We start from the raw sequence: 19164 nt of genomic DNA on the forward strand, positions 1-19164 counted from the left end.
AGTATCTTTTTGGCTGTTTTACAGTATCAAAGGTATTCACATATGAGTCGAGGACATTGCAACAGCCGGTGATGAGGCCGTAACCAGCACACCCATTGACTTTTTAAATTTTACTTAACAGTATTTTATATATCGATATATTGCAGACATCATTTTGAAGGATACTGTTTTACCTATGCCCTTTCTGAGCACTTCAGCTTCATTGAGACTTGAGTGTTTGTAGACGTATAAGAGGCTGTTGTGACAACCTTGATTTATTGCAGTTTTGAGGTGTTCAGTTTTCACGATTGCTTTCTGCACAAATGAACTGTATCTTGTTTTTCCATTCGTATGTCTCCTAGGTGTTGAGGACTAGTGCCACTTGAGCATCTTGAGGTACTCTTTACACCTATGCTAATGAAAGAAGAATGTGTGTTTGTTTGTTTTAAAATACTGTAACTATTTTGTTGTTGTCATCAGTCAACTTCTGTGCAATGTTAGATTATTACTAACTTTGGTGTGGAAGTGTCAGTTTCTTGGCAACTGATTCTCCCTTGAGCTGCCTGAACCCCTCTTTATAGTATTTTTGTGTACATTCAACCTCCATAAAGCGAGTCTATAAAACATCTTAATGTTGAGAACTTTTCGTGTTATTCAATTTATAAACAACTGTAAGCTGGCCCACAGGCCTGTGAAAGTTGGTTTTGTAAGCGAGTTCTCAGTTTAATTGATGTTTTGGTTTTAGCTGAGCAGTCGCAATGTTTACGAGTGTCCCTTTTTTTAGCATACCACTGACTAATGTGTCCTTTTGCTTTGGTGTAGAGCTGATAGCATTTTTCACCTACTGCACCACCTGTTCTGAGAAGTGATTTCATTTGCACTTTCACATGCCCACAGGCAATCTGTCGTATCTTTAATGATGACTTCTGTCTTTACCTTTTTAGTTTTTAACATGTCCTGGTTGTCATTCACCACAGTAAGCTTTATGAAAGGCATATATTTTGTATTTGTCTATATTTGGTATGTTCTGGATGTGCTCTTGTAGTCCCCTGGTCAGCTTTGTTGAGCTGCTGTGATTTATGCTGAAGTCTCTCTCTTATGTCAGAATATGGGGGTAATAATAGAGTTTGTGTCTTAATTTGCTGCTTTTGCACAAGAGGATGATGAACCTTTCTTAATTGGCTCCCTCTTCAAGACAAGCAGAACCCATCTGTAAGTGAGACAGAGAGGAAGAGAGAAACAAAGAGGCTTCATTTTACATTCAGCGTATGTCTCTGGGCAGTTCATATCATAGACAGTAATATGAGCAGCAGTTTTAAGGACTGTGAAGATTCTGCAATGCTGTCACGTGGATCCAATCAACAGCATGTCAAACAAATCCCATCTCATTTAATAGGACATAAGTATTCCAAGTCTTTCCAGGAAGAGTTCTCCCCATGGCCTTCATGAGTTATACTCACACTCCGGCCCCCGGATCTCTGTACAGCTGGCCGGTGGATTGAGACAAACAGAATCATAAAAAGAAACCACAGATGAAATGATTTTACCATCTCCTAGCAACTGTCTAGATATCTTTGTAGTGGATCAAATGAGGATGTTTCATAACTGCTAACCTTATGCAGAACCAATTAAAAACATGTTTTGAAAGGTTGTTTACGATGACCTTTAATGCAAAGAACAAGCATCCTGAGGTCCATTAATCACAATGTGCGTCATGTTGTGAAGATGCATTAATAAAATACTGAACTAATGTATGGTTAATAAGTAATAATTTTGGTCCACTACACAGTCTTTGTTGTTGTAATTTTAAATCCTCTGATGTTTAACTTTATGAACTTATTCCTTAGTAATATTCTACTGACTATATCGTGAGCAACATTCTGCTTTTATCAAACGGTAGGTCTTGTATTCAAGAGCTTGCTGATTACATCATGATATGGCTGTCTATTTATTTTATTTACAAGCCTTGTATTTTATTTTTCAGCCCATTATTTTCATTACAAAGAAAGGAACAGAAGAACGTCAAACTGTTCGTTGTTAGAGCTCCATTGATTCCCTCCAAACCTCCTTCACTCGTGTGTTTTTGCCCAGTGAGACGGCAGCTTGTATATGCCTTTAGATATATAATTACACTCTTTAAGCAAATCCAATTTGTTTCTCAAAAGACTTCTCTCAGCTCTTTCTTTCCACAGATTTCCACATTGTTTGTTTATATATTTCTGAGACTGTCTCCTCAAGAGAGTGATGCCCGGTGTGGGGCAAGTAGTCCGTTTTGATGGTCAGTTGTCATGGAAACAGTTTGTAGCTCATAGCAAACTACATTGCACAGAGGGTGAGTTATAATAAAGTATATCATGTACACACCTACGCACAAAATAATATGGTGTTTGATCATTATTGATACCTGATTAGCTTTCCTGTGTTGCCTGAAGCAAAAGAGAGAAAAAAAAAATTAATTAATTAGAAAAAAAGAGAAAGGGAGATTGTCATCTTTGTACTTAACCGTGTGTCTTAGACATAATGTTAAAAACATTACTTTGATCTTAGGCTGATGAAGTGGTTGACTATAATGATGTCTACTATGAATGTGGAAATACTATTTTATATCATATAGTATAGAAGTAAGTATATTTGGATGCAGCGTGAGTCTTGAAGCTAGTTGAGAACTACCAGCTGCTACTGAAAAAAAAAAAAGGATTTAGATTTGTTTACTGAGGAGATAAAGCTGCTGTTAACACCCTGCTATCTGCAGATGGGCTAAACATTTTCTGCTCTTCGTAATGCTTTTTATCAGACTAGTCTGCTTCTTTACTTTGATAGGTTCTTGAAAGTATTCTGTTTTTTTTTTTTTTTCAAGCAGTGACTACAAGACAAAAGAAAATATAAAAGATGCAGACACATTATAGCTCTTCACAGCATTTTTGACTCCCTCAGTGTCATGCTATGAAAATTTAATTACAGCTCAAAGTGAAGACCATAGATGAACACAGTCAAGTTGAAGTATGCATGCTTTTTTATAATTGGTCTATATAGCTAATTAGACCTTGAAGCCTCATTCTCACGTCTTGACCCTTTTAGGGGATGGTTCTTGTGTCCTTTTGGCAAGTAGATGGTTAGAAAGCTCAATGCCAAACGATTATGCCATCAAAAAGCCACTTCAGTAGACTGAACATGACGTGATTTGACAGCCGTGATGTGCAAAGGAGCAAGAAAACAGGATTCTTTCTCCTAGACTCAAATCTCGAGAGTAAGGAACAGAATTTTCAAAAGTCAAATGGATAGTCAATAAAAAAAAAAAATGTAAAAAAAAATTTCTCACTCTCATGTTGTTCCAAACCCATATGACCTTCTTTCTTCTTGTGAAACAAAATTAGATATTTTCAAAGATCTTACTATCCCTTTCAACATCATTTCCCTGAATGAAATGTACAATTAGGTTGGTCGTTATTCTCTCTGAGAACCTCTGATCTCAAATCAAATATTTAGTCTATATTTGATCTTTTTTCATCTTGCACTTCTTCTTAAATACTGTTTTTAGCTCTCTGCACATGAGTCTTGGTTTTTAACCGTCATCTTTTGGTCTCTTTCAGATGTGCGGGGACTGCGTGGGTTTCTGGACCAGGCATCTCGAATGGGTTTGGACGTGTCTCTACAGCAGGTTGATCGGAATGTGACAAAGGTCTTTTCCACTCTGTTCAGCACAATGAGGATGGAGGAGCTGAACCATTACCGCGACACACTCAGACGGGCCATCCTGCTGCTCAGTCCCCGGACTGCCCAGGTCTTCATACACCAGGTACGTGTTATTGTAACAGCAGTTCGGAAGCGATATGTGTATAGTTAAATATTAAATATTTCAATATTATATTTTATGAAGGATATATTCAGAGGTGGAAAGTAACGAATTACATTTACTCGCGTTACTGTAATTGAGTAGCTTTTTTGTGTACTTCTACTTTTTCAAGTAGTTTTTAAAATCTGTAATTTTACTTTTACTTAAGTATATTTTGTTTGAAGTATTGTACTTCGCTACATCTAAAATCACAAGAAAGATGCAGACAGACAAAACAGGCGTTAGTGGTGCAGACACCGCTGAAACCGAAACCCCATCATATTCTGAAGTTGAACTCGAAGGAAATGAAGTGAACCCCTGGCCATATTTATGCTTTATTATGCAGTGTAAGCTGTGCTTACCTAGGGACACCAAACTAGCAGCTTATAAAATCTCGACATCAACCCTTCGCAAGCATGTAGAGGTGAGCTAAATACTTGCGTCGCTGCAGTGGTGGTTAAAATGAAGCTTTGACATTTTAGCAAGAGGTTTTGCACAAATTAGCCAAAAAGACAGTGGTGCGGAGTGCGATATATATCGTCTGCGATAATATCATAATTGTTGTTTTAATGAGGTGCATGCGCATTTATAGTGCGTTCTTTCACTGAGTGATTCAGTCTTGTAAAATGCATTTAGAATGATCACAAAATAGAAGATATAGGGGCACAAAATTTACATATTTATTTCATTTCATATAGTAAATCAAAATCACACAAAGAATGCCGTCTTTTCCTCCAAAAATCATCATGATTATATATTATATATATATATATATATATATATATATATATATATATATATAATCATGATGATTTTTGGAGAAAAAGACGGCATTCTTTGTGTATATATATAATATATATATATATATATATATATATATATATATATATATATATATATATATATATATATATATATATAATCATGATGATTTTTGGAGGAAAAGACGGCATTCTTTGTGTGATTTTGATTTACTATATGAAATGAAATAAATATGTAAATTTTCTGCCCCTATATCTTCAATTTTGTGAAGATATATATAGATATATATATTTTGTGAAAAAAAAAAAAAGAAAATTGTATATATATTATATATATATATATAAAAAAAAAAAAAAAGAAAACTTGTATATATATATATATATATATATATATATATATATATAATTTTACAAAATTTTTCTTTTTTTTTTTTTTTTTTTTTACAACAGGTCAGTAAACAAGTTAATTAAGAGACTTGCGTTTTAGACACCATATTGCCTGCTCTATTTCTACAACAAAAAAAAAAATAATTCCAAACACAGCCACCAAAGCACAGTTTTGCATCTCTGAGCAACATGACAGTGTTTCGTTCCTGAATGAATCAACCGTTAAAATAAATCACACCAATCGCAATGACTGACACATACTGGCCATTTTAATTTCACATTTAAAGTATCTTTGGATTTTTTTTTTTTTAAATAATTAATTTCTTATCATGGATCAGGTGTGTTTAATTAGGGTTATATCTAAACTGTGCAGGACTGTGGCTTTCCAGGAACTGAATTCGACACCCTTGGCCTATCACATTTCTGCCTCCCTCCCACTGTAAAAATGTAACTAAGTAATTTTTACTCTGAGAAAATTTTAAACAAGCTACTTTTTACTTTTACTTGAGTAGATTTTTAGACTGGTACTTTTACTTGTACTTAAGTAAAATTTCATTAATGTAATGGTACTTTTACTTGAGTAGAATATTTTTGTACTCTTTCCACCTCTGGATATATTTAGGAATGAATAATGTTATTAGGAATGAGTAATGAATATTTTTTTTTTTTTTTAATTGAATAAATTATTTTTTTATATATACTCTACTGGATATAAAAAAAATCCACATATTTTTTATATATATATATATATATATATATATATATATATATATATATATATATATATATATATATATATCTATATATATATATATATATGAGACATATATAATATGTATATATGTGTGTGTTAAATATAATATATAACTTTATATAATATATATTATATATTTTATTTTAATGTATTTTTATATTTTATTGTATATACTTTATTGGATAAAAACTATACACACACACACACACACACACACACACACATAATGTATTATATATTAGATATATTATATATGAGACATATAAAATTAAAAATAAATTAAAAATAAAATAATAAAAAAATAATTTAAAATAATTAAATATATAACAATGTTATAAGTATAACATTTATATATTTTTTTTCAGTCTCTCTTTCTCTCTTTCTATTATCAATCATAATATACATATATTTTATATTAATTGTGATATTAATTATATTATAATATATATTACTATTTTTACTAAAAATTGGCATGTGATGATTGCATCCAGTTGGCACTGATCGATAGTATAAATAGGCAGCATATGCACCGCATATTCAGGTTTTCGCTGAGGAGCCGAGCCAGTGACCCAGCCACTCAGCGGTGGTGCAGCAGCCGTTGCGATGGGACGTGGCGTTACGTCTCTGTTCCCTCCTCCAGGGAACAAGGGTTACAATACGTAACCGAGAGGTTCCCTTTTCAGTCGGTCACTTTCAACGTCACATCGGTGACTGACGAATTAGGAATCCCTACAAAAGCAGCATGGATGCTGCCCCTTCCAGTTTCCTGTGCGAGCCGCCTGTGCCCTTTTTTGGTGTAGGCCGGGGCTCGCAACAAGAAGGTCAGTCACTGTTGTCGTAGCACTACCCACTCAGTGAGATTGGATAACACTGGGAAAACCTACTCAATCCACTTGGAACAGGAACATTGCAGAAGCCCCATCCTTCCCGAAGGAGGTTTCGGAAGCATTTACACATGTGAACAACCATTTAAGTGCATATGGAATAATTAGAGGTGATTGTAACCCTCTTTAGAAATGGCAGTAGTCTGCCAGGAAAACACAGGCTCTGAAGCTATACTGTGGACTTTACACATATGGGATCCACATAGGTCTCTACATATGGAACCCAGCCCTCTACTGGTTCTCATGGATTCATAGATTGAGGGCCTGGTGCTGGACGTTCTGCCACGTCTGGCTGCTGAGGGGATGGGGGAGCTCGACAGGTCTACAGTATGGACTCTCTGGAGCGGTTTTATCCAGCCAACACTAAACCGAAGCCTCTCAGTGCTTCTACCCATTTGAGATGAGAACACAGGATGATACCGGTTCAACACAAAGGCTATAGAACCTAGCGAACGTGTTGGGGGCCGCCAGCCCGCAGCTCTACAAATGTCTGTCAGCGACGTGCCACGACCCAGCGCCCAGGAGGATGCAACACTTCTAGAAGAGTGAGCTCGCAGCCTGAATGTTCAGGGTACACCTTGTGCTTGATAAGCCAGGGTGATGGCCTCCACTATCCAGTGGGCCATCCTCTGCTTGGAGATGGCATTCCCCTTCTGCCAGCCTCCGTAACAAACAAAGAGCTGTTCTGAGGTCCTAAACCTTTGTGTCTGGTCCACGTACAATCTTAAAGCACGGACGGGACAAAGCAAAGCAAGGGCTGGGTCTGCCACCTCCAGGGGCAGTGCTTGCAGGTTCACTACCTGATCCCTGAAGGGAGGACATTTACATTTAATCATTTAGCAGACGCTTTTATCCAAAGCGACTTACAAATGAGAACAATAGAAGCAATCAGATCAACAAGAGTACAACAACGGTATACAAGTGCCATGACAAGTCTCAGTTAGACTAGTACAGAACACGTAGCCAGGGTTTTTTATTTTTTTTATTTTTTTAAGAATATGATAGACAAGAAAAGAAAAGGTAAGTACTAGTATTAGTTGGTTAAGTGCTGTCTTTAGATGTTTTTTGAAAATGAGTAAAGACTCAGCTGTTCGAATTAAGATCAGGAGGTCATTCCACCAGCTGGGCACAGTCCAGGAAAAGGTCAGTGAGAGTGATTTTGAACCTCTTTGGGATGGCACCACAAGGCGTCGTTCACTTGCAGAGCGCAAACTTCTGAAGGGCGCATAAGATTGAACTAATGAGCTTAGGTATGTTGGCGCTGTGCCAGTGGTCGTCTTGTAGGCAAGCATCAGTACCTTGAATTTGATGCGAGCGGCTACTGGTACCCAGTGTAACCTGATGAGGAGAGGAGTAACGTGAGCTGTTTTTGACTCATTGAAGACAACCCTCGCTGCTGCATTCTGGATCAGTTGCAGAGGCTTGATAGTACATGCAGGAAGGCCCGCCAGGAGAGCATTACAATAGTCTAGTCTGGAGAGAACAAGAGTGTTGGGTGGCTTGCTCTGACAGGAAGGGTCTAAACGATGGGTTAGCTGGAACCACCAGCAGTTCTGTCTTAGTAAGGTTGAGCTGAAGGTGATGGTCATTCATCCAGCTAGAAATGTCACTCAGACAGGCTGAAATGCGAGCAACTACCGTTGGATCATCTCGTTGGAATGAGAAGTAGAGTTGAGTGTCATCAGCGTAGCAGTGATAGGAAAAGCCATGCTTCTAAATGACAGATCCTAATGACGTCATGTAGATGGAGAAGAGAAGTGGTCCAAGTACTGAGCCTTGAGGAACCCCAGTAGCAAGTTTTTGTGACTTAGAAACTTCACCCCTCCAAGACACCCCGAAGGATCTATCAGAAAGGTAGGACTTAAACCACTGGAGTGCGGTTCCAGAGATGCCCATCTTTCTGAGGGTGGACAGGAGAATCTGGTGATTAACGGTGTCAAAAGCAGCAGACAGGTCCAGCAAAAATGAGTACTGAGGATTTTAAAGCTGCTCTTGCCAGTCGCAAGGCTTCAGTAACCGAGAGCAGGGCAGTCTCAGTTGAGTGGCTGCTTTTGAAGCCAGATTGGTTGCTGTCCAGGAGGTTGTTCTGTACAAGAAACATAGAGAGCTGGTTGAACACAAAATCTCTCAAGTGTCTTTGCAATGAATGGAATAAGGGATACCGGTCTGTAGTTTTCTAGAAGTGCTGGATTTAGAGATGGTTTTTTCAGCAGTGGACTTACCCGAGCCTGCTTAAATGCTGAGGGAAATGTTCCAGAGTGAAGAGAGGAGTTGATAATGTGAGTAAGTGAAGGTATGACTGAAGAAGAAATCGCTTGAAGGAGGTGAGTGAGGATCGGATCAAGTGGACAAGTAATAGGATGACTGGACAGGATAAGTTTGGAAACGTCTGTCTCTGAAAGTGGAGAGGAGGAGAGAGAGTGTGCATTAATTGTTGTGAAGTTATACTCAGTCTGTGGTGTGGAGAATTGGTCACTGATGGTTCTTGTCTTATTTGTGAAGAAAACTGCAAAGTCGTCAGTTGTAAGAGTCGATGGAGGAGGAGGTGGAGGTGGATTAAGAAGAGAAGAGAAAGTTTTGAAGAGTGTCCGAGCGTCACAACAGTTGTTAATTTTGTTGTGGTAGTATGATGTTTTAGCAGTGAAGACATTTGCAGAGAAGGAAGAGAGGAGAGACTGTTACACACTGAGGTCGGTAGAGTTTCTTGATTTATGCCATTTACTCTCTGCAGCCCTGAGTTTAGAGCGATGTTCACGGAGAACATCGGACAACCAGGGGGCAGATGGGGTGGTGCGTGCTGGTCTAGACGACAGTGGGCAAAAGTTGTCCAAGCAAGAGGTTAGAGTGGAGCAAAAAGTGTCTGTAACACTGTTCGTGTCCAGAGCTGAAAACTGAGAGAGTGAAGGAAGTGAAGATGAAACCACAGAGGATAGGCGAGATGGAGAGAGTGAGTGTAGGTTCTGTCGAAAGGCGACCTGCATTGGAGTGTGTGCTGCTTCAGGAGTAAGTGCTAGGTTAGCAGTAATGAGGAAGTGGTCTGAGGTGTGCAGTGGAGCAACAAAAGAGTGTGTGTAGATGAGGTCCAGTTGGTTGTCTGATTTGTGAGTCGCTGTAGTAGACTCTCGATTGAGATCAAATGAGGCGAGCAGAGTGTTGAAGTCAGCAGCCTGGGGTTTATCTAGGTGGATGTGGAAGTCACCAAGCAGTACCAGAGGAGTACCATCTTCAGGATAGTTGGATAGCAGCACGTCCAACTCCTCCTAGAAGTTTCCCAATTGACCTGGAGGATGATAAATCACCACAAAGTGGATTTTAACAGGGTGGGTTACAGTAATTGCATGTGATTCAAATTAACCATTACCTGAAGGTGATGGTTGAAGATCAAATTTTCAAACTTTCGATATAAGGAGACCAGTACCTCCACCCCTCCCAGTTGTACGAGGGGTGTGGGAACAAGTGAAATTATTGGAGAGGGCTGCGGGAGTGGCAGTGTCTTCAGGTTCGATCCAAGTCTCAGTCAGTGCCATGAGGTTGAGACCGGAATGAGTAGCAATAGAAGAAATTAAGTCTGCTTTGTTAACAGCAGACTGGCAGTTCCAGAGACCAACTGGAATAGAGAGCATAGTAGTAGAGGTCAGAGGGACAGGCTGGCCGTTTTGTCGGCTGGCCTTCCTTAGACGTACATAGCGTGCTCTCCGAGTGTTAGTAGTGATAGTAGAGATCTGAAAGCACATAGTGACTACAAGTGACCGAAATAAGTATTTGAGGACAAGCTATACAAAAATTAAAGGGGAGAAAAGCAATACTCAAGTGCCCTGTCGGTGTCCTTGCTTGGTGGAATTGCGCAGGTCGAGTCGATGGTCATTACACTCGTCGGTCTTCACACGAGGAGGCTTCACACGAGGGCTGCCACGAAGTCAGCTGGTCACGCCTCACTATTTAGCAGACCGAAACTGGGCAGTCCCGCGATAGGCAAACGCAAAACCAAGCGCCACTTCAGCACGTATTTACCAGGGTAAGACACACAGTAAATTAAGCAAAGTTTTCCTAGCAATGACGATCACGCAGTAGTCTAATGAGAAAATGAGGCAAAACACTTACAAACTGCTGTCCCTGCCGGCCCAAACTCTAGGCACGATTCGTTGACCGAAAATGCGTGCAGGTCCCCTACCATCTTGATGGAGGCCAATGCAATCAGAAGCAGAGTCTTCTTTTAAAGAAACGTCAGCTCAACTGATTGCAAAGGCTTAAATGGGACCCACTGTAGTGCTTCTCACACAGAAGTCTCAATAATGCAAAATCAGTTAAAGGCAGTTCATCATTGAATTCAATGCTGTCATCATCCAGCTCAGTTCGGTTTAAATAGTATCTTTGCAATCATTTGCAATCAAGTCAATGATATTGCTGGAAATGAAGTGTCCCCAGTTGTTTTTAGTGGGACCGCCATCCTGCCTTTGAAGCAGGCCAAGGTGCTGTGGCCAGCAGACCGGTGGAGGCAGCAGCTGCCTACCGGGGCAGGATGTGTCGAATCACCTCAGTCTGCCTCTGTGCAGCCAAGAACTGCTGGGCGAAGCTCTTGAATGCATCACCGAAGAGGCCGGTCTGGGACACGGGGGCATTAAGGAACTAAACTTTGTCGGCGTCCTCATGTCTGCCAGACACAGCCAGAGATGCCACTCCTGGACAAGCGTGCACATCACACGACCCAGAGAACTCGCCTTGACCTTCGTCGCTCGGAGTGCGAGGTCAGTTGCAGTTCGTAGTTCTTTCAGAACCTCCGGATCATGACCGCCCTCGTGTAGGTCCTTCAGTCCCTAAGCCTGGTGGACCTGCAGTAATGCCATGGCATGTAAGGTGGAGGCAGCATCTCCATAGGCCACATAAGCACTGCCAGTCAGACCAGACTAGTACTTACAGGCTTGTGAGGGAAGGGACGTTTTGGCCCACCAAATGGAGGCGGTACCAGGACACAACTGCATTGCTACTGACCGCTCCACTGGAGGAATCTCCGTATACCCTTTGGCTGCTCCACCATCAAGGGTGGTGAGGGAGGAGTAACTACCAGGGTGGTTTCTGGTAGTAAAAGGTGCCATCCACGACCTGTTGAGCTCCTCATGCACCTCTGGGAAGAATGGCACCGAAGTGGAGTGCTGAGATCGAGCACGGGCCACACCAAGAAACCAGTCATCCAACCTCGAGGGCTCAGGACATGGTGGAGGTTTGCACTCCGTCATAGCCGTCATATCTGGATCCAATTCAGGCCTTGCTACCATCTATTTATACTCGCGCTGCAATCAGCGGCAGCTGGATACAACCATTGCATGCCAATGTGCATTGGCTCATTTAGTTTACATTCAAAGTATATTGGTCTCTCTAACAAGAGTCCCAATTCATCGGTCACCGACATGACATCGAAAGTGACCGATAAAAGGGAACAGTAAAAGTCTACAGAAAATCCATTTTTTTAGATAGTAGGATTTGTTGTGTGATCTGGGGAATAGTGTTGTTTGTTGTTCAGTAATAAAAAGTCATTTTTGAATGAAGCTTTTGCTAGAGAGGCACATGGCTGTTGTGCCAAATGGGCTGGAAAATAACTAAAGTGGCTCATCCTGTGCATTGCATTTTGTTTAGCTGTAATCTCAACAAAAATGATCTGAACAATTTACGATTGAAGGAGGAGAGAATCATTTTTAAATTAGTGTGAGAAATTTGCAACTGTGCTCACATTTGGAAGGTTGTTGGTTTGAATCCTGATAGGGATGTGAGGCATTACAACTGAGTGTCAAGAGGTTGTTTATATCTAAATCCCTCACACTGCTGTGGTCACTTCCGTGGGGCCCTCAAGCAAGTGATGTAACAAAGTGACTCTTCCAGCTATTACAGTCCCAAACTTCTGGAGCCTTTCCAGACAATTTTGCCAACCTATAGACTTATTTTATTTACATTTTTTAATGTAAAAGTGATAAGAGGGGACTGAAAACTGCTCATGCTTGTGAAAGTGAGAATTGCATACGTCCTCATACATTACTCGTGAACTCCATCATCTGTGTCTGGACCATTTGGCCTCCAGGACATTTCCCTGTCAATCAAGGGAACATTTTAAAATCTTACATTTGCTTTTTTATTATTGTGTGATAACCTTTTTATTTTAATTTTTATTTATTAATGTATTTTTGCTAAATTTATTGCAGAATCCATTAGAAGCGGCATCAAAAATGCAGTATGCATTGCAAATAAATAGTATTTATCATTCATACTTTGATCTGCTTGTGAATTGTAAGGTGCAGTGCTGATTACTTTTACACCACTCACAAATCCTTGCTTAAATATTTCCAGCTCCGCAAACTGCTGATAGTGTGTCTTTTCTGTATATTGGTGTATATGTGTTTGGGGTTACCTAGCTATACTTTACTATAGCTATATTGTTTGTTTGTTTGTTTATTACATTTTTAATAGACAGGTAAAATTGTAATCAAATTCCACAATAACACTGTTTTTCCTGTATTTTTAATGGTGAGTGTAAGAGACTCTATATATGTTTTTACAAAACCATATAAAACTCACACTGACCCCAAAGTATTTGCCTTCTGGTCCTGTGAAAGTCTTGTTTAAATGAATGAATGAATAATGTTTTGCTATAAATGTACTGATATCAACAGGTTTGTGTGAGGGTTAGGGTTAGCAAATATCACCACCCCCATATAAAATCCACTAAAATAGTGAAATAATACTGAGATTGAGATTCTGGGGCCAGTTTGGACAGCATTTTCCAGACTGTTCTGCTGATTAGCAGTGTGACAGCTGAGAGACAGAGTTCTTTAGTGCTGCAAAACATCCTGGGAGTTCTCTGCTATGGCCTAAAAAGTCTAAATTGAACTCTGAGCAGTCAAGGAGATGAGTTTACCATGCGATCTTTCTCTTGCTCTAAGCCCTGTGGGCAGTAATTCGCTCTTATCTGAATAACCTTGTCTGTTTGGGGAAGTCTTGTTTATGTGTGTATTTCCTCAGTGATTTGCTGCTCTGAGACATGGTCAGATAAACAGCTGGGTTCAGATGGCTGCTATCTGTGTTTTTAGGGAGGTTCTCCATGCTCTGATTCTTTCATGGCTCTCTATGCGATTCACACAGCCATTACCACCGCTGTGCATTAGGCCGAGTGTGTCAGCCTGTCAGGACAAGCAGAGAAAGGTGGAAAATAGCAAGGACACAAGGTACATCCATCCAGTACATATAGTCTGTCACTAAATAGTCATCCACTTGTGTATGTGGATACATGGTACTGAGCCCAAGCACAAACTATCTGGGAAGGACTGGATAAAAAATGTCACAAGAGATGCATCTGATGTCCTAAAATCCATTCATTCCCAAGAGTCACAAGCCCATTAGCCAAATGACTCTGCCTCAATCTGAAGTCTCCATATTGTGGTACACAGTATAAGCGTCTGAATAGACATTGTTTTTTGTTTTGTTTTTTAAGTCAAACAAGCACATCGTAACATTAAGGTTGATTCTAGTAATTAAATTGTTTCGTCTTTTGCTTTTCTACATGTGTTTGAATACGCTATAATGAGGAAAGAGGAAAGTATGTAGGGTTTTTGTCTTGTTTTTGGGGGGTACTAGTAAAGCCTTGTGGAAGTTATCACTGTAATGAGCTGGCAACATGATAGAGATAAAAAATGCTGAAAAAAATGTAGCTGTTTGACAGTGTCATCTAAAACAAAGGAAGCCGCTGGCCCTAAGGGCGATTCTTTTGTGCTCCTGAACAGGGTCTACTGCTGAACTGCATTAGATACCTGCATCATGTGATAGTTTTTGCCAAGGTGAGCTTTCAAAGAGTGCAGTGTTTTTTTTTTAGCAGTGCTTCCTAATTCAAGCATTACTTAGCTGATTTTGACAGACCTCTTACTCCAAGTGTTTAATTCTGACATCTGGGCCGTTTGTGCCATGAACATGAATGATGCTTCAAATTAAGGCTGCTCATTTATGACAATCATAATCTGGATTATTTTGGTAAATATTGTAATCATGATTTAACACAATTAGGCATTGACAATTCCAAAATCTTTTACCATCATATGAGTCATTTTTTATATATATCAAGTACAAAATGCCCACTACACACCAGGTTATTGGTGGAGAGTCACAGTGATGAAACCAGTCAGTAGATATAAGGAAGATTAAGAGGCCATGATGATGAACAGAGGCCAGTGGTCGAATTTGGCCAGGTTGTACTCCTGGTCTCTCCAAAGGACATCCTGGGTGTTTTTTTTTTTTTTTTAATGACCAAAAAGAGTCAGGACGTTATCCCATCTCTATACTGGGGCACTGGGACCATAACAGCCCACAGGATGAGCATCCTCTGCTGGCCTCTCTTGCACCTCTTTCAACAGCAACCTACTTTGAGGTCTCCCATCCAAGTACTGACCAGTCTCAACCATGCTTTGCTTTGGTGGGCGACCAGATGAGAGCTGCAGAGTGATGTTGTGTTTACAATGTCTTTACATTTAGTCAAGAGCAGTCAGTGCTTTTTTCTTTTGTTGTTTGCTTAATATTAATGACATATGACAGCAGGTTTATTAGGCTGCTGTCACTTTAAGACCTAATGCACAAATTCTGTATTATGACACCCAATCAACTTTCTCCCAACTGTTTACATTCTCATAAACCTAACTGGTGTTTATATAAATACTAACCAAGCCTGGCATTTCTCTGTGTGTTTGACCATTTAGACCAGGGGTGTAAAATTCAGCTCCTGCAGAGTTTAGCATCAACCTGGTCTAGCACACCTACCTACTTGAGTTTGGCATCCCTGGTTTAGGGGCACACCAAAGCCCAAAGTGTACTTGGCTTGCTTGTAGATTCAGCTCAGTCTCAGAGAGCATGCACAAAAAGCCACCTCAGGAGCACCTGAGTTCTCTATCACAGCTTAATGTGCTTTTAATAACTTTTTATTATCAAGCAACATTAGTTTGGGCTTTTAACAAGGAGAGAAGGCACACTACTTTGGAGCAAAGTAATGTATTGTGTCACATTTTAGCTTGACTGTCATGTTTTCATAATCAGTGGAAGCCAAAATTGAAACTTCTGTGCCTTTGCCTTTGTCCATTTCTTAGCAATGATCATACATGATGCATATGTAATGACTAGGATATGAGACCTGGAGGGTGGCCTCTTTTGATTTTGGCATATAAACAACCATCTAGCAATACCCTTGGGACCAGTTGCATAGCCACTAGTTTAAAGGGTTAGTACACGCACACAAAAAAATCTGTCATTAATTACTCACCCTCATGTTGTTCCAAACCCGTAAAACCTTTGTTCATCTTTGGAACACAGATTAAGATGTTTTTGATAGCTTTCTGACCCTAAATAGGCAGCAGCGCAACTACCACATTCAAGGCCCAGAAATGTAGTAAGGACGTTGTTAAAATAGTCCATGCGACATCAGTGGTTCAACAGTAACTTTATGAAGCCACAAGAATACTTTTTGTGTACAAAGAAAACAAAAATAACAACTTTATTTAACAATTTATTCTCTTCCATGTCAGTCTTTGACGTGTTCACAAGAGTATAATGAGTTCTGCATGGACAAACACTGGTCGCATTGCAAACTCATGTGGATTTTAAGTTGGGTTAGGATGTGTATTCCTAATGGAATTATTAACTTTAACAGCAGACAAAAAGATAATTGTGGACAACACAATTAGACACCTAGCATATCATATTGTTCTCATTATGACATGAGTGCTTTTCCCCCTCCTGTCTGAACAAACACATGAACACATACAAATATGCACATACCCTCTTCATATCCATCAAAAGCCCTAATGAGACGGCGTAGATAATTACCCACATCCAGTTGTATGTTAAAGAATCACATAAAATACCAATGAACACTCTAGACGAGCTGATTAAAAAAGGGAGGGTGGGGTAAGACCAATTAAATGCTCACAGAATGCCAATGAGTCTCAGGCTCATCAAGTGGTTCAGCCTGCAAGTCATTGCTTGTGTCAGGAGTATTAGGAGACTCCTGGGACAGGAGCTTTTGATTTTATTATTTTGTTTATCTAAACATGCAAATTCTTCAGCATAAAGTGGTAAGGAAGTCTCAGCAGAAATAATATTCGCAAAATAAATTTCATACTTTGTTGATGCCATAATGAGGCTGGAAATAAAACCGCTTAAATGAAAGTAATATTCCTCTAAACTCATATTTTCCTAATTTCTCTCCCAGTGTGTATATGGGTGTTATTAATGAAAACATACACAAACCATCGGTGAAATGAAATTTGAGCTCACAGTTTACTGGACCATGACTAGATTCAGCTGGGTATTCAGGAAACCTAATGATATTTTTCGTTGTTGACTTTTTTTTTTCCTTCACTACGAGATGACATCTGTGGTGATTTAATTCCGCATTCTACTGCAACACTATTCAAATACAAGAGTGCATCATTCCAATTTCATAGACAAGGTTTTGCATAACATAGCTTGGCAGTTTGTTTGTATGCACTGACATTTTCTGTACTGTTTAAAATCAAGCAGGTGATACGTTTCAGATGGAAAGTGATTGTATCTTAGGTCTCTGTATTTTGTAGCTTTGTGTGGTGTGATGTTGCTAGTTGTGATTATAGCTGCCAGTACCACTCATACCCTGAACTGTTCTTGTCATGGTTCTGTAATAAAAGCCATCACTTACAGAATGATGATTGCATGTGCCTAGGCCCTGACAGATGACTTGTATATTCTGCTTAATGCTTTGGGATATCACAGTCAACACTGTAAATATTTGGTCTTTACTGTGACCTTTTCGCAGATGCTAGGACTAGGGGTGGGAATCATAAGGTATTTCTGATTCAGATTCCACTTAACAGTTCTGGTCTGGTTTGGTCTTAATTAACAAATACATATATTCATGGTTAAAAATAAACTAAATTAACCAACAAGAAAAAAAGAACAGAAGAAAGGACAATACTTTTTTGTTGCATTCTGTATACACATTGTTATATGGACAATCAACTAGTGTTAATAAGTGATTCAAATGATTCAAAAAAGGATTATATCACTTTTAGAACTGTTATTATTACATTCTTTGAAATATATATATATACATATATATATATATATATATATATATATATATATATATACAATTTATTTTGCAGTATTCATTCCATTCATTGTCTTCTACTACAACTAAAGTGGCAGACAAATAACAGCTTTTTGTTCACAATTTTGTTGCAAAAGGAATGAATTGTTCATGTACTTTTATATTATCACATATTATTTTTCCAAGTAGTTTAGTACAGCTGCAGTGAGGAATAATGCAGGCATACAAGAACCATTCAACAGAAATAAATCTCATAAATCATTTGATTTTTGTATTTTATAAACATTGAACTAGCTCTGAATTACATCTGGTTCTTGGTTGCCATCCATAGCAGTTAGGACAAAGCACACAAACACAGAACCTGCATTCCAGATCCCCTGACCCCCCCCACCACGCGACAAATTAAGCCTGTCAGCATGTTATCTATCACTGTCCTTGTCCTCATTCATCTTTAAAATGTACTCCTTTCTCTCGTTCTCTCCTTCTTGTCTACTTCTGCCTTTCTTCACACTTTCTCTTCAGTTCTTCTAATGGATATTCTCTCTCCCTCTTTCTGTCTTTTTTTCCCAGCATTTTTTAATCAACCCTCCACCTTGCCACCCAATTTCTCTCTAACCCCAATAAGAACATCAAAGAAAGTGTTCCTTGTCTATTCTCTGTTTCCTGTGGTTAGGTGATAGTTCTAAAGTGTGACGGTAAAAAATGACCCTAAGGCTGCCTCACTCACTCGAAAAGCTTTCAGAATCACTTTGAAAACTCTGCTGCTCTCAGCATCACCTCTAAAGCACCGACAGCACTCAGTGGTGTGCTTAGCATTACTGTTAACCTGTATGGATAGGGGTCTGCTGAATACTGCACTGAATGCTCACATTGTATTCACAGATTTTTACATGGTGTGCGCTCACAGAACGCCTGAATGATTAAGAAAGGAAACGATCGTATGGTACAGGTTTCTACTCTGTTGTGTCAGAACCTCTTAGAAGAATCTAAAAGGAATGTCTTCAGTGTAGAGCATGGATGAGTCAGCAAATCTTAAGGTGCTTAGTCACAGCAGGGTCAAGTTTAATCATGAACATGATAAAAGTATTCAAGAGGCTCTCAACCTCTCAGGAAGCTCATGCAAGATGTGTCCTAGAATGCACCTGTGAAGGCAATCTTGTACCCAATTAATCAAATGGCAGAGTGCAGGGTTCACACTCTTCATTACAAAGCTGTCTCTCATGACAGTGTTTTCATTCAAACTGTCAATCAACAAGCAATGTAACAACTAACTAACTTACAGTCAGAGTTTGAAATGTTTTACACCTTTCTCTAAGGGGAAAAAATTGTTATGGAAAGTGGCAGGATGTTAGATTAAAATCAGCAAAGGTTACATCTGGCAGCTCGTCGGCGTGATGGATGATTATTACTTATGTTAGTGCTTAACGTCAAGGGACATTTAAGAGCCCTTCAGAAAT

At 39.3% G+C, this 19164-nt stretch overlaps 1 protein-coding gene across 3 annotated transcripts in view; it reads left to right on the forward strand.

Annotated features, from left to right (window-relative positions):
* Positions 1-19164, forward strand: part of grid1a (glutamate receptor, ionotropic, delta 1a) — a 245467-nt gene that overhangs the window by 156159 nt on the left and 70144 nt on the right. For all 3 annotated transcript variants that reach the window (XM_042742360.1, XM_042742359.1, XM_042742358.1), the window contains exon 4: positions 3570-3775. In XM_042742360.1, coding sequence (XP_042598294.1) covers positions 3570-3775 — 206 coding nt within the window. The remainder of the gene's footprint in view (positions 1-3569; positions 3776-19164) is intronic.

The sequence above is a fragment of the Cyprinus carpio genome, chromosome B17 (assembly GCF_018340385.1).
Source record: "Cyprinus carpio isolate SPL01 chromosome B17, ASM1834038v1, whole genome shotgun sequence".
NCBI classification, from domain to species: domain Eukaryota; kingdom Metazoa; phylum Chordata; class Actinopteri; order Cypriniformes; family Cyprinidae; genus Cyprinus; species Cyprinus carpio.